Here is a 26,217-nt window from a genome sequence, read left to right as displayed (position 1 = left end):
TCTTTTCTTCCAGGAATAACCAAGTTTCTGTGGCCCTAAAACAGTTTGGGTGCTCTGTGAAACAATATTTTAAAAATTAGGGTTCTTTTCTAGGTCTCTGAAGAATTCTATGGATTCTGGAGCCAGATTGCCTGCATTCAAATTCCATCTCTGTCACTTACTAGTGGGTGACTTTGTGTAAATTTCTTAACTTCCCTGTGCTCCATTTTCCCCATCTGTAAAATAGGCTAATAGGTAATACTTCACAGAGTTGTTATAAGGATTAAATGAATTAAAATGTGGAAAGTGCTTAGAATGGTATCTGCAGGGAATGCTTGGATAAATAAGTATTTGTTTAAAGTAAAATAAATCTCTTACAAGAAGTTAACTCTAGCCACTGCTCAAATCTCATTACATGTGATTATTTGGGAGACCTCTACTGATGTGTCCTCCACTCTCGCTGGCTTCACTGACAGGTTAGAGCAGGGGTCCCCAAACTTTTTACACAGGGGGCCAGTTCACTGTCCCTCAGACTGTTGGAGGGCCGGACTATAAAAAAAAACTATGAACAAATCCCTAGGCACACTGCACATATCTTATTTTAAAGTAAAAAAACAAAACGGGAACAAATACAATATTTAAAATAAAGAACAAGTAAATTTAAATCAACAAACTGACCAGTATTTCCATGGGAACTAGGCTCCTCTCACTGACCACCAATGAAAGAGGTGCCCCTTCCAGAAGTGCGGTGGGGGCCGGATAAATGGCCTCAGGGGGCCGCATGTGGCCGGCGGGCCAGTAGTTTGGGGACCCCTGGGTTAGTGTTTTCTCAGTACCTTCAGTTTCCCACAGTTACATTTGTTGCCATTTGTAATCCTATCATTGGGATTGTTAGTATTCCTCATCTATGAGATCCTTGAAGGCAGGGGCTGGGTTTTACTCTTTTTTCTCTCTCCAAAAGCAAAGTCATATTAGGCCTTTAATAAATGTGTGTTAAATGGAATCTTGCTTTGATTTTACTGAGTTCTTCTAAGTCATACATATTATTAGTGGTTGAATAGAAACTAAAACTTTCAGTCCTGTTCATTTCTAACTGCCAGGCCTAAGCTGGTTACTGTGGGTGTGTGTGTGTGTGTGTGTGTCCACGAATATTACCACTAACCCCTGCTGACCATCTGCTTTTAAAATTATTTTACTCAGCCTGACCAGGCGGTGGCGCAGTAGATAGAGCGTCGGGCTGGGATGCGGAAGGATCCAGGTTCGAGACCCCAAGGTCACCAGCTTGAGCAGGGGTTCATCTGGTTTGAGCAAAAAGCTCACCCGCTGCTCACCTGGCGGTCAAGGCACATATGAGAAAGCAATCAATGAACAACTAAGGTGTCGCAATGAAAAACTAATGATAGATGCTTCTCATCTCTCTCCGTTCCTGTCTGTCTGTCCCTGTCTATCTCTGCCTCTGTAAAAAAAAAAAAATTTTACTCAAATACCAATTAAATAATCCATGGCCTTTTGGCATCTTTCCTCTGAGCCCTGGGCTGGTTTAAGGTCATACAACCACTATTAACCCTCAAGAAAGAGGATTAGTGGGAAGGAAGTAGATTTGCATCCTTCCAATTCTTTGCCCTATCTGCTGAATTTCTGGATATTTCTGATGCTTTGAACCCTCCCTATGTAACAGGCATTGCTTTCATCCATTCACTTTTTCCAGGTGTGGAGATGAGGGAACATTATTCAGAAAATCTAATCAATATGGGGCCTTCTTGCGGCAGGCTTGGACACAGCCAGCCAATTCCTCTTACTTCTACCAACTGCAGCCTTGTCAGCCCCAGACGGCGCTGTGTCCTCTTTGGCTTTTTGACGACCATGTCGAGCACACACACAAGGCTAGGTTTTCCTCCACTTGCGGAGACCTGTTTGAAAAGCTGTCTCCTGCTTTATGCTCTATTATCAAGCCCAAGATCACTTTTGCTAGATGAAACAATTGCATTTAAATCAGAATGAATTGAGGGCCACTAGGCACCAAGAGCTCTGTGTTTCTTGTCTCCATCCCCCTAACGTCCAATATCTCCACCAGACTAAAGGACTCAAATTCGGTACTTTCCCGACCCTGCCAGCTGAAAACACAAGGCCAATTCTTAATGCCCGTGGCGGAGGCTCCCGCCTCAGTCACTTATCTAGAGACGGCGGGAATGTCCATTCATCCCAGTGTCTGGATAACCACCCCCTCTGTTTTCCTCTTCTACTTTCTTTCCTTCGCCCTGATTTTAAGTGGTATTTTTAGGGGTGGGGTGGGCGGAGAGAAGGGCGGGGAAGGGGCCCAGCGGGGAGGGGCGTTGGAGCATTGTCACCAAGTGTCACGCCGCCCTCTCCGCCCCTGAGCCAGGGGTGTGGGAACAAGGCGGAGCGCGCGGCAGAGGGCTGGGCGTGCTGGGACGCAGAGTGCGGGGTCCCTGCCAGCTCCGCGGCACCGGAGCACGCTGGCTGACTGAGCTCCGAGTGGCGCTCGGAGCCCGGAGCCCGCCGCCCCCAGCCCCCTGTGTGCTGGGCAGCAGCCCCGGCCGCGGCAGCCCGGCTCTCGGGGAGCGCGCCCGGCCATGGAGCCTTCGCACAAAGACGCCGAGACGGCGGCGGCGGCGGTGGCAGCGGCGGACCCCCGGGGGGCGTCCTCCTCCAGCGGGGTGGTGGTGCAGGTCCGCGAGAAGAAGGGCCCCCTGCGTGCCGCTATCCCTTACATGCCTTTCCCAGTGGCCGTCATCTGCCTCTTCCTCAACACATTCGTGCCGGGACTGGGTAAGCCAAGCGGCCGCGACGCCTGCGCCCGGGCCCCGCGGCGGGGGGGAGGACAGAGCAGGGCACCGGAGAGACCCTCGGATGGCGCCCACCGCGGCAAGTGCGCCGGCCCGCGCTCCCAGCGCCCTCTGGCAGGTGGCAGCAGCGCGTGGAGCTGGTGCCCTGGAGGGTGCAGGGCTCCCCCACCCGCTTTTCCCCTTCTCCCACCTGTGAACGAGGTTGTCCCGCCCGAAGAGCTGGAAACTTTGTCGGGAATGTTGGAGGCCGAGGGCGGCGGCCGGGATCGGTCCCTTCTCGGCTCCCCGAGATCCTGCCCATTCTCTCCGCCGCGCACCCTCCCGCAAGCCTTTTTCTCCGAGGGGCAGGGTCCCGCGCAGAGGGCTCACTGCGGCCATGCGTGGTAGTGACCAAGTTCTGGGAGTTGGAGAGGTCGGCAGAGCTGGGGAAAGGGAGACAAGCGGGCTCAGGACACACTGCATCCCCGCCTGCATTCGCGGGGTGCGGATCGTGTGGGGTGAGCGCTTGCTGGCCACAGCCTCCTTCACCTCCTTTTGGAGAGCTGCGATGTCGCGGGGCACCAAGGGGATAGGGGATGATGAGTCTGGATACCTTTCGGTTTGGACGGCATGTGGCCAGGGGTGACCTCAAACTCCCTCCTATTCCTTCCGTTTCTTTAAAAGTGGAGAGCACGCCCGTGTAATTCCGCGTTGGGTTCCGGCTGACTGGAGGGACCCTGATGGCACCCGTTACAAATTTTAAAACAAGGGCGCGTCACAAAGACAGGGGTGCCGAAGGGTGCGCGTAAGGAAGGGAATGAGAAGTTTGCCTGACCCTCCTTCATTTAGGCCCACCCCCAAATCTGTCTGCACGCCTTCCCCTACTCCCAGCCTGCCTGATCTTCAACAGGTCCCCGCTCTCCAATTATGTGCGTGCGGGACTGAGAGGAAGGCACCTCTGTGCCCTCTTCAGGAGCAAGCCTGCTCCTGCGTGTCAGCCAGTTGCCAGCATCTCTGGCTCCAAGTTCCCAAGAACCGAGGTCAATTAGAAGTGGTTTTCTGTTGTATTTTGGCCTTTCTCACGACCTCGCTCTTAGGCAGTTTAGCAGCGCTGAGAGTGTCTCACCCACCCACGCAGGACGTGTCCGCTTTTCCCTTACTTGTCTTTCTGGCTTCGGGGCTGCACATCTACCTGAGCAGAAGGTTAGGGGGTCTTCAGTTGTGCTTCCCCCTTCCACGATGGCTCCAGCAGCCCAAGTTCTTCCTTGTCAAGGGCCTGGTCGCTGCACATTCGGACTCTGTGAGGAGAGGAGGCTAGCTGATGTTAATTTACCTGTGTTAGAAATTTGTACCTGCTGGAGTATAAACACACTACCTGTCCCTCTCTCCGCCATGTGCATATCATGAACAGAATTGCATCTTAATTCCATTTTTTTTAAGTGGTGGAGTAAATGTCACCCTATGGTCTTTTGTGGAAACAAAGGAATTGGTGCCAGGTGGGAGAGGCCAGTACCAAGTCCCTGCCGAATGAGGGAGTCCCCCCAGGAGGCAGCAGCTGCCCTCCTGGGTCTCACCTCACTAGGTACCTTTGCTGCCACTACCCCAGGCCTCTGCCCTCTGCACCCCAGTCCTCTCTAGGGACCCAGCTGTGTGCTCTTCACACTCTCCTTTGTTAGATCAGAACCCTATGGGATTTTTGTAAGAAACCCTTCTGAGAAGCCAGGAGAAAATAAGGAAACTAAAAGAGTAATACAACAGGTAAGTCACGGGTGTACAGACTTATGAAATTTCAGTTATCAAATCTAGGTGTTTCTTTTTCTTTCTTTCTTTCTTTTTTTTTTTTTTTTGTATTTTTCTGAAGTTGGAAACGGGAGGCAGTCAGACAGACTCCCGCATGCCCACCAGGGGGCGATGCTCCGCCTATCTGGGACATAGCTCTGTTGCAACCAGAGCCATTTTAGCGCCTGAGGCAGAGGCCATAGAGCCATCCTCAGCACCCGGGCCAACTTTGCTCCAATGGAGCCTTGGCTGCGGGAGGGGAAGAGAGAGATAGAAAGGAGAGGGGGAGGGTTGGAGAAGCAGATGGGCGCTTCTCCTGTGTGCCCTGGCCAGGAATCGAACCCGGGACTCCTGCATGCCAGGCCGACGCCCTACCACTGAGCCAACTGGCCAGGGCCTCTTTCTTTCTTTCTTCTTCTTCTTCTTTTTTTTTTTTTTTAGAGAGAGAGAGGAAGGGAGAGAGATGAGAAGTATCAACTCATAGTTGCAGCACTTTAGTTGTTCATTGATTGCTTCTTAAACATTCCTTGATGGGGTGGGGCTCTAGCTAAGCCAGTGACCTGTTGCTCAAGCCAGCGACCATGGGATCAGGTTGATGATCTGATGCTGAAGCCGGCAACCCTGCACTCAAGCTGGTGAGCCTGTGCTCAAATTGATGACTTCAGAGTCTCAAGTTGACACTATCCACTGTACCACCACTGGTCAGGCTTTTTATTTTGTTTTGGTTGTCACTGTGGAGTTGAGTGAGTGCACAGGCCCTTCCCTCTCTGCACACTGAAGGGGTCCTGATCCTTGGCCATGTTTCTCATCTATGAATCAGGGATGCCTGTCTTTCGGGGCTGCTGGGAGGATGGAACAAGATCACTTCAAGCTCAGGGGGTCTGGCTCATAGGTAGTGCTCTGGAAATGGTGGGTCCCTCTCTCTCTTTGCCCCTCTGCAGAGCTGACACTGGTTCGATCTCTGTATGTGTGTGTGTGTGGAGGGGTACCTTTCAGGGCCTTTCTTCTGAGTATTTGTTGATCTCTCTGCCCTCAATCTGCATTGGAGTCTTATACTACAAACCAGCCCAGGCAAGACTTGCAGGTGGTGCTCCCCCACCCCACCCTCCACTTCTCTAGGTCCTCTTGGCTTATCTGAAGCTCCTGTGAAAAATAAATATTCGTGTCTGGCTCTGCCCTTTGAAGAAATGCAGTTACTTTCGATCCATTCACTCATTTGTTCCACAAACACAGAACACCCACCACATGCCAGGCACTGGGAATGTGATGAGTAAATCAGCCAAGATGTTATGGATTATTGAGAGCAATTGATGCAAACTTTGTTTAAACTTGGCAAGTGCTATATGATGGCAGCAGGAACAGTGTTTTAGCCACAATTAATTCTTCCTGAGTTTGGGATCAGAGAAAGCGTCCCAGAGGGAATAGTATTAGCTTAGACTTTGCTGAGAAGATCTGTTCTGTGGCCCCAAACTCTTCCCATCCTCACTCCACTCCTACTCTCTGGAAACTGGGCAGACCATTGGCCCAAATATCTTTTTTTTCTTCTGGAAGCTTCCTTCACTACAAGTACTCTCCTCATTTGCAAATTGGACAAGAGTACAAATGCTAGGAGAATGAAGGCACATATTTTTCTTGTGTAGGTGTCACAGGTCCATGGAGGACCTACCATGGAGAAGCCCAGTCTTTACAATTCCTTGGTGACTTCTTGATCCAAACAACTGTGCTGTTGGGATAACACTCAGGCCATAGAGAGGGATGTCTTCTTTCCTGGGGAGTGGACGGGAAGCAGAAGTGATTTATGATCTCTCTGACATCCCACTGGAACAATAAAAACAAATTTTAAAAAATGAATGATGGTAAAGAGAGTCACCTCAGTCCTATTCAGTGACAATCGACTGATAAAGACCACTGCCTGTACCTTCATAATTCAACAAATAGGGCATTGATAAAGATGTACACAATTACTCATAGACATAAGGAAAGTTCATTGTTATGCCCCCAAATAGCCAGAGAGTCTGTCTATTGGTCAGGGGCAAAGTCAAAGTTTCATATTTAAAAATTTTATCTTATTGACTTGGTGAAATAAAAATATTGGTAACTCCAATAGTGGCAGGAAAAGTGGGACAGAGAAGAGCTTCCACTAACCGTTAACCATTCTGTCAGACTAATGTTGGCCATTAATCTACTGTTGAATATTCACAAATATTTAATCTATTCCTAATATATTACTTACTCTTTGACACTCAACTCAAGTCTTTCTTCCCCTGTAAGAGCACCACAGGCTGGCTTAGCTTCTTCTCTCTCTTCTAATTGATACTTATTATCAATAAATATTGAGATTATTAATATTAATTGATAATATCAATTGGTAATAAATATCTTTAATTGATATTTATTATGTCCTATCTGTGGTATCTTTTGTATTGTTGACTTATTGTTACTGCTTCAGGAGTTTATTCTTTGTCTATCTAGTAAATTTCTTGAGATAGCCCCCATTTAAAATTTCTTCTTGATATAGTATGTTATTTGTGAATACATATTAATGAGAGTTATACTCCAGGACTAGGGCTTACAAATTATCTGGTCCATCAGCTTAATTTTATATAGGAGTGAGGCAGGCCAGGACCTGGAAGTTTATATCCAGGTTAGGACCAAGGAAATTTATATCCTACTCAACCTTTTAAAGAAAGTTATTGAGGATGTATTTTAGCAAAACAACAGTGTAAACCAAGAAAGAAGATAAGAAATCCAAGAAATAATGTGCCTACTCCAGGGCAGTCATGAAAGGCAGTCAGTCTTCATTAGAGTGGGAGGATGGAAGGCTCCAGAAAAGTGGTCCTCCGAGGATGGTGTAAAAAGAGGACAGTCCATAGAGTAGAGAGTATTATTGGGATACTGTGAGAAATTAGAATTGTGATTAAAAAAACCCACACATAAAGTAAGCAAGAAAAACAGAAGGCGATTAGTAACTGCAGTAAAGACAAAAAATTATGCAAAAACATTAGGATCGCAAAATGAAGGAACCTACCCAATGAGATCAGGAGGTCAGCAGGCTTCAAAAAGAATAGAAAGATTCCAAACAATAAATGGAAAATTTGGAAAATCTCAGGGATATTGTGAAGAAGGCACATGTTTCTTCTACCAACAATATGAAAGAGAGGTAATCAAGAACTTCCAGAAAAACAAAAATGTTTTTCATGAAAGGCATAGCTCTTATATGGAGCAAATAAAAATGTGGCCTGATTTTGAGCAAGTGGTGGAATATGAGTAAAGCTCTTTTAAGTGTGTAGGGTCTGTCATTGGACGAGTGTTGCACAATATGGGTTCTCTTTGACTCTGCAGCAAAGAATATTTTATAGTCATAATGACATAAAGGCTGCTCTGTGGTTTTCAACTTCTAAAACCAAACACAAAGCCCTGAAGATTACTTAAAATAGCTATAAAGGAGAATATAAAGATTGTCCACCTTGACACTATTAAATGAAAAGCACAGCTTGTAGAAATTGGCAGATAGAAGACAAAAGAAGGGCAATTGTGATAAATTGAATTATTGCTCCAAATTATTCACTGTCCTCCCATGGCTTGCCATGCCTCCTGTGAGCAGGGAATACTTCCTTCCCTGCCTGTTGATGTCAGACTTGGGCATGGGACTTGCTTTGGCCAAGCGAATGTAAGTGAAAATGACATAAGCCATGCCTGAGCAGATACTTTAAGAGGCATTATGAATTTCTGCCATTATTCTTTTCCCTCTGTCATGAGGGGGGGCTCAGGTAGGGGCTGCTCTTCAACCTGGTTCCCAGAATAAAAAGGACATCAGAAGCAGGGCATGATATGTCATGTAAATGGGAACTAAGCCTGAGTTGCTAAGATTTTTTTGTTGTTATTGTCCTTGCACACCCACCACAGCTGATTAACCTGTAGAGGGTAGGATAGAGACATGAGTACCCTCCTTATATAAAGTGGGGGATCGAGAGATGCTGTCTGTAATCAACAGACTAAGAAATAAAAGTTATCAAGGTAATCAGTAGATGAACTGAAATAGTTGGGACAATGGGACAATAGCGACGTGCTGGGATAATGTTGGAACAAGAGTAGAATGGAAATGGGGGTGATGTAAGTAGGCTAACTCTAATGTATCATAGTAGAAAGTCAATAACTGATGCCTAAAGTTTATGAAACATGAAAAAGCAATATAAACATACCTTGGAGATTAGGGAAACATCATAAGGATTCCCACCCTTCTTGGCATCATCAATTTCTCTTTGTTTAATAGCTCATCCCCAGAAGCATACAAATACACTGAAACTCTTGCCCAGCTTTTAAAAATAGCATCACTTGATCCTATAGCCCCCTCTGGCCATTGCCCCTTTCTCCTCTCCTCTTTATAGCAGAGTTCTCTGAATAAGGTGTCTGGATTTTTTGTCACCATTCCCTATTCTCTCATTTTCTCTTGAACCTGCTCTAATCACATTTTGCCTCTGTCACTCACCTAAATTGTACTTCTCAGGATCACCAATCACCTCCAGGTTGCTAACTTCTCCAATGGTCAATTTTCTGTCTTCATCTTCCTGGACTTCTCAGTCAGATTGGACACAATACTCACTTCCTTCTCCTTGAAATGCTGCCTTCACTTGTCTTTGGGAACACCATCCTTTCCTGGTTTTCTTTATCCCTCGTTTCCTTTGCTTATTTCATCAACCTCTAAACTTGGGGAGTTTCCCAGGGGACTTGATCTCTCTTGATCTCCTATCTGCCTAGCTCACTCCCTTGATGTTCATGCTCACTCTCCTGGCTTTAAATTACATCCTTATGGTGATGACTCCCAAATCCAGATCTCCAGCTCAGACCTCTGCTTCCCTTGAACTTTAGAGTGTTATATTCAACTGACTTCTCAACTTCTCCCCTTGGAAACCAAAATGCATCCTGGAGTTAACTTATCCAAAACCAAATTCCTGATTTTCTTCCCCAAACCTGCTTTTCCCTCATCACAGCAAATGACATCCTATCAGACGCTCAGGCCAAAAAAATTGGGACTCATCCTTGACTTCTCTTTTTCTCACAGCCTATGCCCAAGCTGTCAGAAAATACTCTTGGCTCTACTTTCAAAATATCTTCAGTATCTGACCACTTCTCACCATCTCACCTCTCCCTCACTGGTCCAGGCCTCCATTCTCTTCTGAATGATTTCAATGGCCTCTTAGTGGTCTGCTTGCCTTTACTAACATCCCTTATAGTCTTCCTCAACATGGCAACCAGAGTGATCTTTTTAAAACACAAGTGAATCAGATCATGTCACTTTTGATCTGGAAACCCTCCAATGGTTCCCATGTCACTCAGAGTGAAAGCTCAGGTCCTTATTATGACCCACAGGCCCTAGGCAAGAACTTTCCAAAAGAAGTGTGACATGAGCCACAGATGTTATCTAAAAATTTCTAGCATCTATAGAATAAAAATAAGAAGGAACAGATGAAATTAACTTTACAGGATACAGGGGTGGGCCAAAGTAGGTTTACAGGTGTAATACAAATAAATAATACAATAATTAATAAATAATAATATAAAAATAAACTCTGTTTTATGTGCTCATACCTATAAACATACTTTTGCCCTACCTTATATTCTACTTAACCTAGTATATCCAAAATATTATTCTTCAGTGCATATTAATATAAAAGTTGTTGAGATATTTATTTATTTGTATTTTTCTGAAGCTAGAAACGGGGAGAGACAGTCAGACAGACTCCCGCATGTGCCCCACCGGGATCCACCCGGCATGCCCACCAGGGGCGACGCTCTGCCCACCAGGGGGCGATACTCTGCCCCTCCGGGGCGTCACTCTGCTGCAACCAGAGCCACTCTAGCGCCTGGGGCAGAGGCCAAGGAGCCATCCCCAGCACCCGGGCCATCTTTGCTCCAATGGAGCCTTGGCTGCGGGAGGGGAAGAGAGACAGAGAGGAAGGAGGGGGGGGTGTGGAGAAGCAAATGGGTGCTTTTCCTATGTGCCCTGGCCGGGAATCGAACCCGGGTCCCCCGCACGCCAGGCCGACGCTCTACCTCTGAGCCAACCGGCCAGGGCGAGATATTTATTTTTATTTTTATTTTTATTTTTTTTTACAGAGACAGAGAGTTAGAGAGAGGGATAGATAGACAGGAACGGAGAGATGAGAAGCATCATTAGTTTTTTGTGGCATGTTGCAACACCTTAGTTGGTCATTGATTGCTTTCTCACATGTGCCTTGACTGCGGGCCTTCAACAGATGGAGTAACCCCATGCTCAAGCTGGCGACCTTGGGGTCTCGAGCCTGGGTCCTCCGCATCCCAGTCCGACGCTCTGTCCACTGCGCCACCGCCTGGTCAGGCTGTTGAGATATTTTATATTCCTTTTTTGTATATTAAGTTTTCAAAACCTGGTGTGAATTTAACACTTCCCTCACATCTCAGTTTGGACTAACCCCATTCAAGGGCTCACTATCCATGTGGCTGCCATATTGGATAGAATGGTTCCATAGTATCAGCCCCCACTGTGTTTCTGATTTTATTTACTACTGCTCTTTCTCATGCTCACTCTGCTTCAGCCCTACTGGCTTTTTTGTGGTTTCTTGAACATGTCAGAGGCACCTTCTCACCTCAAGGCTTTTGCATCTGCTGTTCCTTCTGCCTGGAGTACTCATCCTACAGATATCTACGTGCCTCGCTTGTTCATATCCTTAGATCTTTGCTCAAATGTCACCAACTCAGGCAGGCTTTCTATATTAGTTTGCTAGAGCTGTCATAACCAAACACCACAGGCGAGGTGGCTTTAACATCAGAAATGATTTTCTCACAGTTCTGGAGGCTGGAATTCCACGATGAAGGTGCTGGCAGGGTTGGTTTCTCCGAGGGCTCTCTCCTTTGCTTGCAGATGTCCATCTTCTCTCTGTGTCTGTCTGTGTCCTCATCCCCTCTTCTTATAAGGACACCAGTCATACTGGATTAGGGCCTATCCTGAAGACTTCATTTTAACTTATTTATCTCCTTAAATAATCTCAAAATACAGCCACATTCTTTGGTACCGGGGCTTAGGACTTCAACATATGAGTTTTGAGGGGACACAGTTCAGCCCATAACACTTTCCCAGATGACCTTAAAGTTCAAGCTCCCCCCCTCCTCAAATGCTCTATCTTTCCCTACTTCTTCTTCCTTAAGAGCACTCTCACTGTCAAACATGCTGTATATTTCACCTTTTTTCTTTCTAGTGTCCGTAACCCCTACTTGAATGTATGCTTCATGAGGGCCGGAGTTTTTGTTTTTTTGTTTTTGGTCTGTTTTGCTTGTTGCTGTATCCTTGTAGTCTAAAACAGTGCCTGGTTCATAATAGATGCTCAATAAATACAAGTTGAATGGATCAATGAATGAATGAGTGAAAGCCAGAAATAGAAGTGATTGCCTTTGGGAAGCTGTGCTCCGAGCAGGGAGAGCTGGGAGAGGGGAGTATTTTTTTTATTAAAAGCCTCCTTTTCCCTATTAAAAAAATTGTGTACATTTATTACTTGGATTTAAAAAAAAAGAATCAATGCTAAGGAAGGAGAGGGGCTTTCATATACTGCTGATATGAATGTAAATAAGGACATCTGTTCTCAAAAGCATGTTAGCAACTGTATCAAGAGTCTTAAAATATTCCTACCCTTTAATTCAGTAATTCCACTTTTAGGAGTTCATCCTGAAGAAATAATCAGAAACATGGACAAAAATTTATGCACAAAGATGTGTCATTAAGTGTTATTTATAACACTGAAAATTATAAACAAACTCAAGTGATAACAATAGAGGAACAGTTAAAAAATGGTGGTTATCAAATGGCCAACAGATATATGAAAAGATGCTCATCTTCTTTAGCTATTAGAGAAATGCAAATCAAAACGGCAATGAGATACCACCTCACACCTGTTCGATTAGCTGTTATTAGCAAGTCAGGTAATAGCAAATGTTGGAGAGGCTGTGGAGAAAAAGGAACCCTCATACACTGTTGGTGGGAATGTAAAGTAGTACAACCATTATGGAAGAAAGTATGGTGGTTCCTCAAAAAACTGAAAATAGAACTACCTTATGACCCAGCAATCCCTCTACTGGGTATATATCCCCAAAACTCAGAAACATTGATACGTAAAGACACATGCAGCCCCATGTTTATTGCAGCATTGTTCACAGTGGCCAGGACATGGAAACAACCAAAAAGCCCATCAATAGATGACTGGATAAAGAAGATGTGGCACATATACACTATGGAATACTACTCAGCCATAAGAAATGATGACTTCGGAACATTTACAGCAAAATGGTGGGATCTTGATAACATGATACGAAGCGAAATAAGTAAATCAGAAAAAAACAGGAACTGTATTATTCCATACGTAGGTGGGACATAATAGTGAAACTAAGAGACATTGATAAGAGTGTGGTGGTTACGGGGGGGAGGGGGGAATGGGAGAGGGATAGGGGGTGGGAGGGGCACAAAGAAAACAAGATAGAAGGTGACAGAGGATAATCTGACTTTGGGTGGTGGGTATGCAACATAATTGAACGACAAGATAACCTGGACTTGTTATCTTTGAATATATGTATCCTGATTTATTGATGTCACCCCATTAAAAAAAAAAAAAAAAATGGTGGTTATCGTTAAGGTATAATGTTACACACCCATTAAAATGGTGTGTAGACAGAGTTTCTGATAATGTGATGGCAGTTTTTAGGGTGTAAGGGAAAGAAGATTGAACACTGTGCTGTCAATGTGATCTCAGATATTATTTCTTTTATTCTATGGCACCTTCTTTCTCTGCATTGTAGATATTTTTGAATTAGCTGTGTGTGTTCTCATTGCTATTGTGAGAAATAATTTTTCTTTTTCATTTTTTTTCTCCAAAAACTTATTGCTAAATTACTGGTGTGTTTTATGATCAATGGCATCTTAAAATCAAGGAATTATAAGGTAGATGATAGATAAATAGGTGGGTAGATGATATTGGAGTAAGATACACTAAAATGTTAACAGGTAGTAAGAATATGGGTGATTATTTTCTTTATACTTTCCTGTATTTTTAAGATTTTTCTAAAATGAGCATGAAATGTATGGCTTTTATAATTAGAAAAACAAAATAAATATTGCTTTGAAAAAACATCCTCACAGGGTTGTGATGCTCCAATAAAAATATGGTGGTATTTTGACAATGATGAAGTGCTATAAGATATCTGCATCTGCTATGTCTACACTCCCTATGTCCACACTCCCCGTCCACGTGCACACTGCAGGATCATTTATAATCCAACATATAAATGTCCCTGTGCCAAGTGTTGTCATGGGGTTGGAGGCTCCCCTACTCTTGGAAGCCTAGTGACACTTGCTCCCATGGGACATATCTCATCATAGGTTGGGTCGCAGCTTGAGCAGCAACACTTTGAGGGGTGACTAGGTTAGGTTCACTAATGTAAATAGCCTTTATGTTTCTTCTGAGATGTGAGAAACTGAGCTGCTCTAGACAGTGGACGTGGTCGGTCAGCAGATGATACTGTGTTTCAGCCGAGGGTAGACCGAGTGCTGAGCAGAAACAGCTGACTCCTGAGTGCCAATGGCATGTCCCTCGCCAGACATGCACTGTGCTCCTGTTGTGAGCCAGGTCTGGGCTCGAGCTGAGACACAAAATGAAAGAAGACACAGTCCTTGTGTCCGGAGCTGACTGTCTGCCGGGAAGGTGGATTGTGCTAAGTGCAGACAGTGGGTATGTGCTTTACAGAGGAAAAGATGGCTGCCAGGGCCCATCTAATGAGTCCACAGGGGTGAGAGAAGGCTTTGCCAGCAGACATGGCTACTGGGGAAATGAGCAACAGCTGCAGAGAGTCCGGAGGCACTGAACTAAGTAACATTTGCAGTTCCATGTCAGACTCATGAAGCCACAAGTGTTAATGGAAAGTGAGGTCCCCTGGTGGAACGTGGCACTCCGTAGACATTTTGGTCTTTGTTGACTGAGAGGTTTGACCCTAAGGTCAAGGATAATTTGGTATTTGTGGAGAAGAAATTAAAACCTGTCCTAAAACCTCAACAAAGAAAATGGTCCAGCCTGGCCTGTGGTGGTGCAGTGGATAGAGTATTGACCTGGAATGCTCAGGTTGCTTGTTCGAAACCGTGGGCTTGCCTGGTCAAGGCACATATGACAATCAATGAGTGAACAACTAAAGTGAAGCAGCTATGAGTTGATACTTCTCATTCCTTGCCACCTCCTCTCCCTGTAAAATCATTGAGTAAAATCTTAAAAAGAAAATGGTCCAAGTTTCCTAGGGCCTGGCAGCTTTAGGGACACCCAACCCTTTATTTTACAGATGAGAGGCCTTCCCTGTTACCCAAGGCTCTTAAAATCTCACCATCACTCACCCTAGCCCAAGGCCTTCCTGTTCTCAGCGTCTGGCTTATATTGGAAGATTTATTACTATTTTTTGAATTAAATGAGTGCACCGGCCCTTCATAAAGATCTGATAAGGGCTGTAGAGGATGACACATGCTCTGTGAGGGACCACATCAGATCCCACCACCTGGACCACCTTCTCCTGTCCAGCCCTTTTCCTTGATAACAGCTTTATTGAGATCTATCATAAATACGTCTCAATACAGCTGTAGCTTTATTTGCTACTCCAAGGCGTAGCAGATTCCTTCCCCTGCCCTGTCTTCCAATTTCACTATTTGACCACTTTCTGAACCTCAGAAGCTTCGTGTGATAAGAATACCTTAAGGCAGGGATTTGGGGGAGGATTGCTTGAGAATCTTTTGCTTCTCTGAGTTCTGCTAATGCAGGAATCTTCTTCCCACATTGGTGCCACAGATGGGCCAGACACAAGCAGCCTGGAGGCTTCCAGAACAAACACTGTTTGGGAGGTTGTCATATTTTATTTTTTGTTTTGTTTTAAAAAGAAGCATTTCACCAAGAAGGAAAACTTTCTCAATGAAAATGTAACAGCATGGCACCAGCATAACTTGCAATGTGGGGCATTTCCGAAGTGGAGAGAACCCCTCCCTCTGGGGACAGACAGGCTCTGGCCCCAGTTGTGGGTGTTGCATCCTTCCAAGAAGTGTCACCTTTAGGCTAAGCTGCAAAAGGGAGTGCCCATAGCAGTTCAGATGGAAGTAGGCCTTCCTGGGTCCCAGCTCAGTGCAATGACTATATGGCATTCTGTTACTGTTTTAACAGATTTCTTTGTTAGCAGATGTGAAGCACATTTCTGCTTGTGTCTCAGCTCTGATCATTTCATTCTTCTGCTCTGAAATCTTCAGTAACTCCCCATTATCCCTGGAGCTAAGTTCACCTTCAACATTGGACTTGCAAGGATTCAATGGACTTCACCCATTCTTTCCCTCCCTTTATTTAGTTGAACTGGGCAACTGGCTTTTATCAGGTGCTGCTCATATGTTTCTGCTCTTCCCACGCTACCTGCTATCATGTCTAATTCCTACCCAGCCTTCAAGGGACATCTCCAATGCCCCTCCAAGCTGTTCCTGATCAGTCCCGTGTGGTGAGCTCCTCCTTCCTGGGACAGCCAAGCCACTTAGGACACTTCTGCTCTCCTTAAACTCTGGTTCTTCTGTTGTTGTCTTAATTTTGTCTTTGAATCATCTCCTTGATGGTAGGGGCTATGCTTTTCTCACCCAGCGCCTAGCACCTTTTGAATAGGTATTGGTAGAAGTAAGAATATGGATGCCTACTGACTTCTAGGTCAGCAGGTCCTGGTTCTTTTAGCCTAGTGAGTCCTTATCCAAGGGACACAGGTTTTCATGTCACTTCTCAGCATTCCTAGCTCAGAGGGAAGTAAGGGATAGAGTCCTCAGTCCTGAAGAAAGTAATTGTTGGGGGAGTAGCGGGCAGTTGGGAGGACCATGGGAGTGACTGCTAATGGTTACAGGGATTTTGGGGAGTGATGAAAACATTCTAAAATTAATTATAATAATGGTTGCATTGAATATACTCTGAGTATACAAAAGCCACTGAATTATTAAATGGGTAAAGGTGGTAATATATAAATTATATTTCAAGAAAATTGTTAAAAATTAGCATTAATGAATAAGGAATGACAGACATCACATGAATTGATGTGATATCCTAAGAGGGATACGTATCACTTGGACAGTATTATGACTGGGAGTGCAAAATTTTAATTGATTCATTAGGACATATCAGAAAAGCCCAAATGAAGGACATTCTAAAAAATACCTGGCCTGTATTCTTCAAAAATATCATTCTCATGAAAGATTAAGAAAAACTAAAATCATGGCAACTAAATGCAAAGCATGACCTTGGATTAGATCCTGCACTGGAGGAAAAAATAATACCAATAAGAACATTATTGAGATACTTGGCAAAATTGGAATATGGACTGTAGATTAGATAAAATTTTATATCCATATCACATATCCTAAAATTGATATCCATACTATAAATATGTAAGATAATACCTTTATTCTTTGGAGACATCCTGAAATATTAAGGGGCAAAGGGCTATGATACAGTCAGCTTATTCACAAATGGTTGAGAAAAATAATAATAGGGAGAGAGAGAGAATGATAAAACAAATGTAAAGTGTTAAAAACTGGCAATCTAGGTAAGGGGAGGACAGGAGTTCTCTGTATTATTCTTAAAACTTCTCTGTAAGTTTGAAAGTATTTTTAAATAAAAAGGTTAAAAAATCATATGATTAAAAGTCAAATATACTCATACAGTTCAGACACAGCGATTGTACCTAAATCCAAATTACTGTACTTCAACTTAGTTACATCTTCTTTCTCATCACTTAAGGTCTATCTGCCTGCTGCAACTCTGAGGCCATGTGGAGCCTCTGGAAGCAAGTCATCGTACAAGGCACCATTGACTGGCAGGGCCAAGGCACCAAAAAAGGTTTTCCAGGAACCCCTATTAAAAGCCCATGGTTGTTCTGGCCGCATAGCTCAGTTGGTTAGAGCATTGTCCCGAAGCTCAGAGCTTGCCGGTTCGATCCCCAGTCAGGACACACACAGGAACAGATCAATGTTCCTGTCTCTCTCTATCCCTTCCTCTCTCTAAAATCAGTAAAATAAACATTAAAAAAATAAAGATCTCACCTATAAAATAAAAAACCCATGGTCATACCAAGCTAACTGCAGCCGTTCAAGAAATGAGTAGTCCCTCTTCTCCACCAGCGCAGGCTTGATTATAACAAAAGTGAGTTTCCCAGCAGGCTGGAGCCAATGCCACAACTAGATTCCCTTGCAGTGGCTGGATGGAACTAAATGGGCTGCATTTGTAGCCACCCTTTGGGGCTGATCAGGAATTTAAATGCTTCAGTTAGAGCTGGACAGGATCCCAATGCTACAGAGCTATTTGGAGAATTCTTTCTTTTCTTGGTTATTCCTCTTCATCTCAGGATGAAGTCCAAGCAGCATTCATGGACCTCAAAGAAACCAACCTCAAACAATCAATGACCATGTCATGCCAGGAGAGCATGGCAGAGCTGTCCCTTAGCCTTGGCTACTCTGAGGGGTCATGTGAGTTGAACATACAAGTGGAATCTTTTTCTGGCCTCACTCAGAAAGGGAAAAAACATAACCATCTTAGGTCCAAATAATTGGGGTTCTAAGGCTCAAGGCAGAAAGGGAGGGGGTAGTGGAGGATATACCAACCACACAGGTTAGGCTTGATCAGAAGATTTGGTTGGTCTTGGGCCTCAGTGCCCATGGCCAGACTCTGAGTCTGACCCACCCCAAGAAGAGGGGCTTGGGAACTGATCTGGGCTAAAGGAAAGCAGAGAAAAGCCATGGCTTAGGCAAGATACCAGATTGCTTGGGCTCACTCTTGGGTGGGAATGCTGTGTGTTTTATTCTCTCTACTAGCTTCTTACTTAAGCCCAGTGCAGCTAATGTCACAGGATGTTCTAGATCTCCCTGTGTGGGTTCCCCTGAAGACTCTCGAGCTGGACCTACCCTGTGTCAGGATGCTGGGAGATCAACCAAAGCACTCCTTTAAAGGCAGACCCAGGGGAGGGGTGGGTGAGCAGTGATGTCTCCCCAGTACTGTTTGCATCCCATCATTTCATATTCTGTGTAGGGATCCCTATCCACCACCCAAGACAACAAGGAATCAATAGCACCACCAATCATGAGGGGAAACATACAAGTTTGAAGACAACACCAACTAAGAATGAAAAATAAAATAATAGATTAAAAATGTGTTGAAATCAAGCATACCTTCTTTTGGGTCAGCTGGTCTACCAACCAGTTTAATTTGGGGTTTTCTAATTTATCATGTGTGTTAGTCTTATCTCTTCAGCTACACCGTTTTTGTGTCTCCCTGTAGGGTGTTGGCCAGTGCAGAACATGCAGCAAGACCCCAGCTATACCTGCTGACTGACAATGAGCTGGGAAGAGAGGGGCCTCTGCCAGGCTGAGGTCCCGTACCCTTACCTCTCATTCCAGCTCTGTCATAACAGCACCCTTGTTCCGCTGGATCTCTCTGTCCCTGTCCAGGCTTCACTTTGTACCCATCTTAAGCAAGAGTGGTTATTATTCTTGCCTCCTTGTTTGTGCTGTTATTCTTGCCTCCTTGTTTGTTCTGAGACTGTAAAAGAAATAAGATTAAGGTTCTATGTACCATGTGCCTTTAAGTCAGGAAGGGAACAGAGGCTCCTCTCCAAGCCACACAGCCTGATCTCGTTTTCAGGCCTGAAGGAGTGAGTCTTGCCCTTGCAGAGGTGAGCAGGAGAGCACGTTTTCATCTACTTTACCCTCTATCCCCATCCATTCTCCATCCTTCCCTGGCCTGCTCTGGCAGGAGGCTGACCTCTATGGCCTGCCTCACCTGCTCCAGGTGTATTGATCAGGGAAGAAGGTACTGGCAGGAATGAAGGAAAGAGAGAGAAGTTGGGCCTTGGCCTCTATCCTGAAGCACCCCTTCATCCCTCTTCAGACACAGACAATAGCCCCTTCCCTCTCCCTGTCCCTTCAGGCCCAAGGCTGGGGATGGCCTCCGCTATTTCTAATCCTCACCATTTCCTCTCCGCATGGGTTCCCTGGTCCTTCCTGGACTTCTGTGAGTAGTACCTTTATCAGACCCTGGGCTCAAGCCTATTTCCTGTTGCAATCCAAATGACACAGAGAGACACCCCAACTGGGCTGTGGGATCCTGACCCACCTTCTTGGCACCACTGCTGCCCACCCAGCCTACCCCTTCCCATTAGATTTCCTAAAGAAGCTGGTGTCTGGCACATCTTCCTTCTGGAGGCTCTGGAACAACCAGTACATGAGCCGGAGCCTCCGGAGCCTCCTGCCATCTGAAAAGCGTGGGCACCCAGCTTCCAAATGGCTCTCAGTGCTCGTGAGATGCCACATTCTCACGAGGGCCGGGGGTGGGGGCTGGGGAGGGAAGGGCAGGGAAAAGGAAGGGCAGGGGGGCTGGAGCTAATGCTGGGCTTCATGGGGGTCCAAACCAGGAATCTTCTCCTGCATTTTCCTGTATTGTGGTTGCTCATGTTCTTGTTCAACAACAGGCACTAGCCCCAGCTACGCTCTGGGCAGTTCTGACCCCTGGCGCTTGGCTCAGAGATCTCTAGGCTGCCCACCTGCCCAGCACATTCCCCAGCGATAAGCCAGGGTTCTGCCCCTTTTCTGCCAGGAAACCTAGGTTGCTGGAAGCATTGCCTTCCCAGGAACCACTATCCTTCTTCTCTCTGGAGCCCTGACTTTCCTTACCTGTTCACTGCTCAGTCCACCTCTTTCCCTCCACCCAGATGAGTCCATAGACCGGCCAACTCTTCCAGAACTAGCTCCTCATTCTTAAGCAGCTATGGGATATTTTTCCGTCTTCATGACCATTTTGGAAGATGCCCAGCCTGTTTCCTCCTTACCCTTCCTGCGATAAAAAAGATACTGAAAGCAAATCACCATCTCAGTCCAGTGTACCCTCCACTCCCAAGGACCCAGTAGTTTTGCTTTTTGTCCTCCATTTCCTTCTGCTTCCACTTCCCCTTTCTTTGGAGATTGAGACCAGCTAAAGAATAAAATGGTCTGCTCATAGTTTGCTTTTTTTTCCCCCTTCCACTCACAAGAACCTCTACTGTTTGAGTTGTTGAAGCCCCGATGACTCCTTGTTATGAGAAAAGTCATCAAACTACGCCTCGTATGTTTTAAGTTTTTACAAAAGACACTGAAAATTAGTGCCTCATCTACTTAAAAGGATCCCCTTTGATAGCCATACCAATTAAATTTTTGAAAAGCAAAACAGTTCTAGTTGGATACTTTTGAATCCGTTCTTTTTCCCTCTCTCCTGTGTGATTTGGGTGCAGACTTCTGAGAAGCAGGTTTTATAATTAGAGGTTCAGCCAGGCTAAATCACAGTGGCAGAAGCTTATGCAACTGCTAAAAACCTAAGAATTAAAAATGGAATTATAGAGTGGGGAAGGTAATAATATCAGCGATGTGAAAACAAAAAGTAAGAAATTAGAATTTTAGCAATTCAGGTCTCTTACCCACATTTTTCTGCACCAGACAATCTTGGTGTCATTTTCCAGAATAAATCAAAGTGCAACCTCTCATTAGGAAAAAGAAATAAAAAATCAAACTTTACTTTCACAAATTTAGCTCTTTGCCCCATTAATCCTGGGTCGGGAGCTCTTTTTACTGACTTTTGGCCATTATGTCACAAAACACGTTTTAGTATTTGTTAGAATCTGTATGTTCACTAATGCCCATAAAGAAACAGATTTTAGATTTTTCTAAGTGGGTTTTGATAATTTGCTATTTTAAAAATACTTGTGAGACCTTTGCAGTTGCTATGGCAATATAATTTCCATAAACATGATTTTTGTGGGGATTTTTGCACATGGAAGGCTGAGGGTGATATGCAGTGTTGGGGGGAAGTAGGTGGTGGATTTGGCAGCCAGCCCATTGCTTCTGCCCTCAATTGCTGCAAATCTGATTCCAAGAACTCATGTTTATGGCCCAGATCTGGCTCTCTATAAACAACACAGTTGACAGGAGAGGCCCCTGGGAAGTGGTCCTGCCCAGGGAGAAGAGGCTCCCGGATGGAGCCAGCAAGGTGGTGGGTCATGGGCTCCTGCTCTGCTGATCAATGGTTCCGCTTCAGTCAGAGTGACCTGCAATCTCTCCCCAAACCGCCTCTCACAAAGCCTTCGAACACCAGACATACTGGATCTGCTCAAGGGGTGGTCAAGAGACAGGTTTCTTTTTTCCTTTTATCCAGATTTGTCAGAAAAAAAATCCCATTTTAATGAACGATATGGAGAAAATGCTGGACATTTGCAATGGGAAATAATAGGAAGTAAAAACACAACAACATTAGCTATTAAGCAAAACAAGGAAACATTGACTATGACATAGGTAGTAGTATAGCTGTCTTGAATGCCAGCACTTGAGGAAAAGCAGCTGTACTTAGAAAAAGAGGTAGATGATCCCAATGGCACCGAGTTTTTGTTTGTTTTTTAATCAGTGATGCTAGATCTTTGTTTTGACTCATCGTTAAACTTCATTTCCCAGAAAATGGAATATACAAAGGGATCGAGAGTGAAGCAGAACAAAGACAAGAGAATTTTCTAATAGCTAAAAACATTTTGGAAATGAAATAACCAGTAAAAGGAGTTAAGGGCAGAAGTGTGTCAGCATGAGATAATTCCACCGAGGCCTCTCTGGTGAGCAGGCTGGGCACTGGGTGCCAGGCACTGCGTAATTGAGCACCTGGGCACATCTGAGGGGTCTGAATCATACTGAATTATGAATCACAAGGAATAACAATTACTAGAAAGCCATTGTGTTGACTGTTATAATTTTTGTAGTGCCGGAAATGCGAACAGGGCCACCAGAGGAGGACGTGCCAGTCTTCCTGCCTGACGAAGCGCTGATCTCCGTTCCTTGAAAGCCAAACTGTGAGGCCCAGAAGAGGCTGTGTGTGCACATCTGGAGTGTGCACCTGTGAGCCGGCACACCTGTGTGTGTGTGCTTGTGAGCCTTCATACTCGTGTGTGAGTGTACATGTGAACTTGCACATCCAGTGTGAGCCTGCACACCCAGTGCCCAGAATGGGCACAGGATGAGGGTGTGTTCAGAGGTCTGTGAATGTCCAAAAGGCACAGAGCACCAGCTCCATCAACTGTCTCCCCCTCACACAGTGGGAAAAGGCCAGGTGACTGTCCAGCCTGCAGACTCTGTGGCGACAGCAGCCACTGCTGACGCTGCTGACTTTGTGTTTATTGAAAAAGGAAGAGTGATGAAGGACAGACGTTAAAGGAGATTTCGTGCTTCTAGAGTAGTGAGGCTTTGAGTAAGGCTCATTCCAAGGGTGACCCAGGCTGAGTCCCACTGAAAATAAGGGATGGAAGGTGGGCACCTCTGCTGCTGGGGCTTCCCTGGGACATTGGGATGTGACTGGCAATCCTGGAAGGACTGACTTGTCTAGAACCAGGTGCCAGCCAGCAGTAATGCCTTCCAGGCTGCTCAGAGAGCTTCCCAGGCATTTCTTTTGCTCCAAAATATCCCAGATGAATTTGGCAACGGAAAGCTGCCGGAAAGTGGCTCACTGTCACGTCTTGAGTGAGGATCAGAACCAAAACGGTGTCTGCAGCACTGCTTCAGCCTCTTCCCTTAACACACATTTAATTCAAAGCTTTTTTTTTTTTTTTTGCATTTTTCTGAAGCTGGAAACAGGGAGAGACAGTCAGACAGACTCCCGCATGCGCCCAACCGGGATCCACCCGGCACGCCCACCATGGGGCGACGCTCTGCCCACCAGGGGGCGATGCTCTGCCCATCCTGGGCGTCGCCATGTTGCGACCAGAGCCACTCTAGCGCCTGGGGCAGAGGCCACAGAGCCATCCCCAGCGCCCGGGCCATCTTTGCTCCAATGGAGCCTTGGCTGCGGGAGGGGAAGAGAGAGACAGAGAGGAAGGCGCGGCGGAGGGGCGGAGAAGCAAATGGGCGCTTCTCCTGTGTGCCCTGGCCGGGAATCGAACCCGGGTCCTCTGCACGCTAGGCTGACGCTCTACCGCTGAGCCAACCGGCCAGGGCTAATTCAAAGCTTTTTAAAAAATAATGCATCAGTAGCAGGCAGCTTGGCTGGGCTGGTGGTTGGCAAGGAGGAGAAGGCAGCAGCCCCAGGACTGGTGTCTTTCTGCCTGTTGCTCCCCCTGGCGGCCAGTGCTCCTGTTCTGGGGAGGAGCACATGCCACTTGACTTAGGGCCCTGCCCTGAGGTCCAGGCATGCGATGCAGTGGGAAGCTGAGCCCCAGGGAGTTGACTTCTGAGATGCTCTTCCATGCTCCAGGGTGCAGGAGGGCCAGGGCTGGTCCTTACTCCCTCTGCCAGGAACAGGAAGATTTCCTTCTCTGGGAGGGGACAGTAAGTAGAAGCAGAACCATTTACTATACTCCCCAGAGGGTTCCAGAGCAAAGAACATTTGATGAAGTAGAGTCAGGGACCCAAAACTAATTTATTCATCTTTGGGGTGTTGCCCTAAATACTGGTGACCATTTTCTGGGTATAACTTCTTTATTTTGCTGCTGGCCTAGAGCCCACTCTACTACGTGATAACTATGTGACCTTGAGCCAGTTACTTAACCTCTCTGTGCCTCAGTTTCTTCAGCTGCAAAGTGGGGATAATAACAATACCCATTTCATAGGACTCTTTTGAAGGTTAGATGGGGAACTTCACATAAAGTGTTTAAAATAGTGCTTGGAACATAGTGAGGATAATATTTTTTTCCTGGCTCTAAAAGACTTTTTTTTTTTTTTTTAAATCCCCCCTTTCCCATCATGCCCCAGCCTCTGGTAACCATCACAATATTCTCCATTACCAAGAACCTGGCTTTCTTCCCCCTAAGATTCCATATGTAAGTGAGATTGTGCAATATTTATCTTCCTGTGTCTTATTTCATTTAGCATCGTACCATCAAGTCTTACCCATGTTGTCACAAATGGCAGGGTTTCCTTCTTTTTAAAGGCTGAATTGTATAGATATAGATACATCACATTTTCAAATCGATTCATCCACTTAGGTTGTTTCCATATCTTGATTATAATTCTGCAACAGACATGGGAGCTCAGATAGCTCTTCAAGATGGTGATTTTATTCCTTGGGATATATCCAAAGTAGAAGTGGTTCTACTTTTAATTTTTTGAGGAAACTCCATAATGCTTTGCATAATGGTTGTACCGATTTACATTCCCACCTACAGTGCATGAGGGTTTCCTTTCCTCCTCATCCTGACCAACACTTGTTATTTCTTGTCTTTTTGATGACAGCCATTCTAACAGGTGTGAGCTGGTATCTCATTGTGGTTTTGATTTGCATTTCCCTGATGATGAGCAATGCTGAGCATCTTTTCATGTGACCATTGGCCATCTGTATGTCTTTTTTGGAGAAATGTCTATTCAGTTTCTCTGCTTATTCTTTAATTTTAAAAAATAAATGTTCTTATTATCATCCTTGGAACTTGTGTTGGGGTGAAGCCAATCCTCCTAATTAGGTTAAGGGGAGCTATGCTGTGTGAACCAGTGGGCCTGCCAGACTGTGGGCCTGTCCAGGCAGGACCAGTCCTCCTCAGCTCTGCACCTCCAGGGCTGGTCCAATGCCTACCTCATCATAAGCACTCAGTCATCCAGGAACAGAATAACCGGCCAGGAACATAGCTGATGAGTGGCCCTACAACAGGGTTTGGAAAACTTTTTGGCTGAGAGAGCCATGAACACCACATATTTTAAAATGTAATTCCGTGAGAGCCATACAACAACCCATGTACATTACACATTATCCAATAAAAATTTGGTTTGTCCCGGAGGACAGCTGTGATTGGCTCCAGCCACCCGCAGCCATGAACAGGTAGGAAATGAATGGATTGTAATACATGAGAATGTTTTATTTATTTATTTATTTTTAAACTTTTTTCTTTTTATTAATTTTGATGGGGTGACATTGATAAATCAGGGTACATATGCTCAGAGAAAACAGCTCTAGGTTATTTTGCCATTTGCTTATGCTGCATTCCCATCACCCAAAGTCCAATTGTCTTTTGTCACCTGAGAATGTTTTATAGTTTTAACATTATTATTTTTTTTATTAAAGATTTGTCTGCAAGCCAGATGCAGCCATCAAAAGAGCCACATCTGGCTCATGAGCCATAGGTTTCCGACCCCTGCCCTACAACCTCAGCATGCATTAGAATGCTCTGGGAAGCTTGACAAATGACAAATATCAGTTCCTGCCCTCAGAGAGTCTGATTTAGTATTAGTAGGAGTGGGATGGGGTCAAGAACTTGCATTAAAAAAAAACATTTGAGAGAAACTTGTGGGCACCTCGGTGTGTGGCACTCTGTGGTGTCCCGAAGCCGGGGCTGGGGTGGGTGGGTAGAAGGAACCCAGGAGTGGCTGCTACCAGTGGCAGCCTGCCAGTACAGCTGTCTCTGTCCTAGGGTTTTCGGAGAGGGTGGTGTCCCCCAGAGCCCTCCTGGTAGAAACACGGGGAACACTGGAGAGAAGACGTGGTTGGTTTTGGTCTAAAGCCTATTTAACTTGGAACCTAGAGAGAGAATAGGTCAGTGGTTCCTAGAAATCCTTAAAGGGGCCCCCTGGAGGGCCACAGCCCTCTGGTCCCTCATGGTGTCTTCACACATCAGGGTCCCT

General features: G+C 45.4%; 1 protein-coding gene across 1 annotated transcript in view; it reads left to right on the top strand.

Moving 5' to 3' along the window:
* Positions 1–2,374: 2,374 nt before the first annotated feature.
* The window catches only part of STUM (stum, mechanosensory transduction mediator homolog), a 55,531-nt gene continuing 31,688 nt past the window's right edge, over positions 2,375–26,217 (top strand). Inside the window, exon 1 of the mRNA XM_066237162.1 lies at positions 2,375–2,769. Within this exon, the coding sequence (XP_066093259.1) occupies positions 2,574–2,769 (196 nt within the window). The 5' untranslated portion in view covers positions 2,375–2,573. The remainder of the gene's footprint in view (positions 2,770–26,217) is intronic.

This window comes from Saccopteryx bilineata, chromosome 1, assembly GCF_036850765.1.
Source record: "Saccopteryx bilineata isolate mSacBil1 chromosome 1, mSacBil1_pri_phased_curated, whole genome shotgun sequence".
Classification (NCBI taxonomy): Eukaryota; Metazoa; Chordata; class Mammalia; order Chiroptera; family Emballonuridae; genus Saccopteryx; species Saccopteryx bilineata.
The sequence above is the reverse complement of the archived record's forward strand: the minus strand, read 5'-3'. Positions and strand labels throughout refer to the sequence as shown.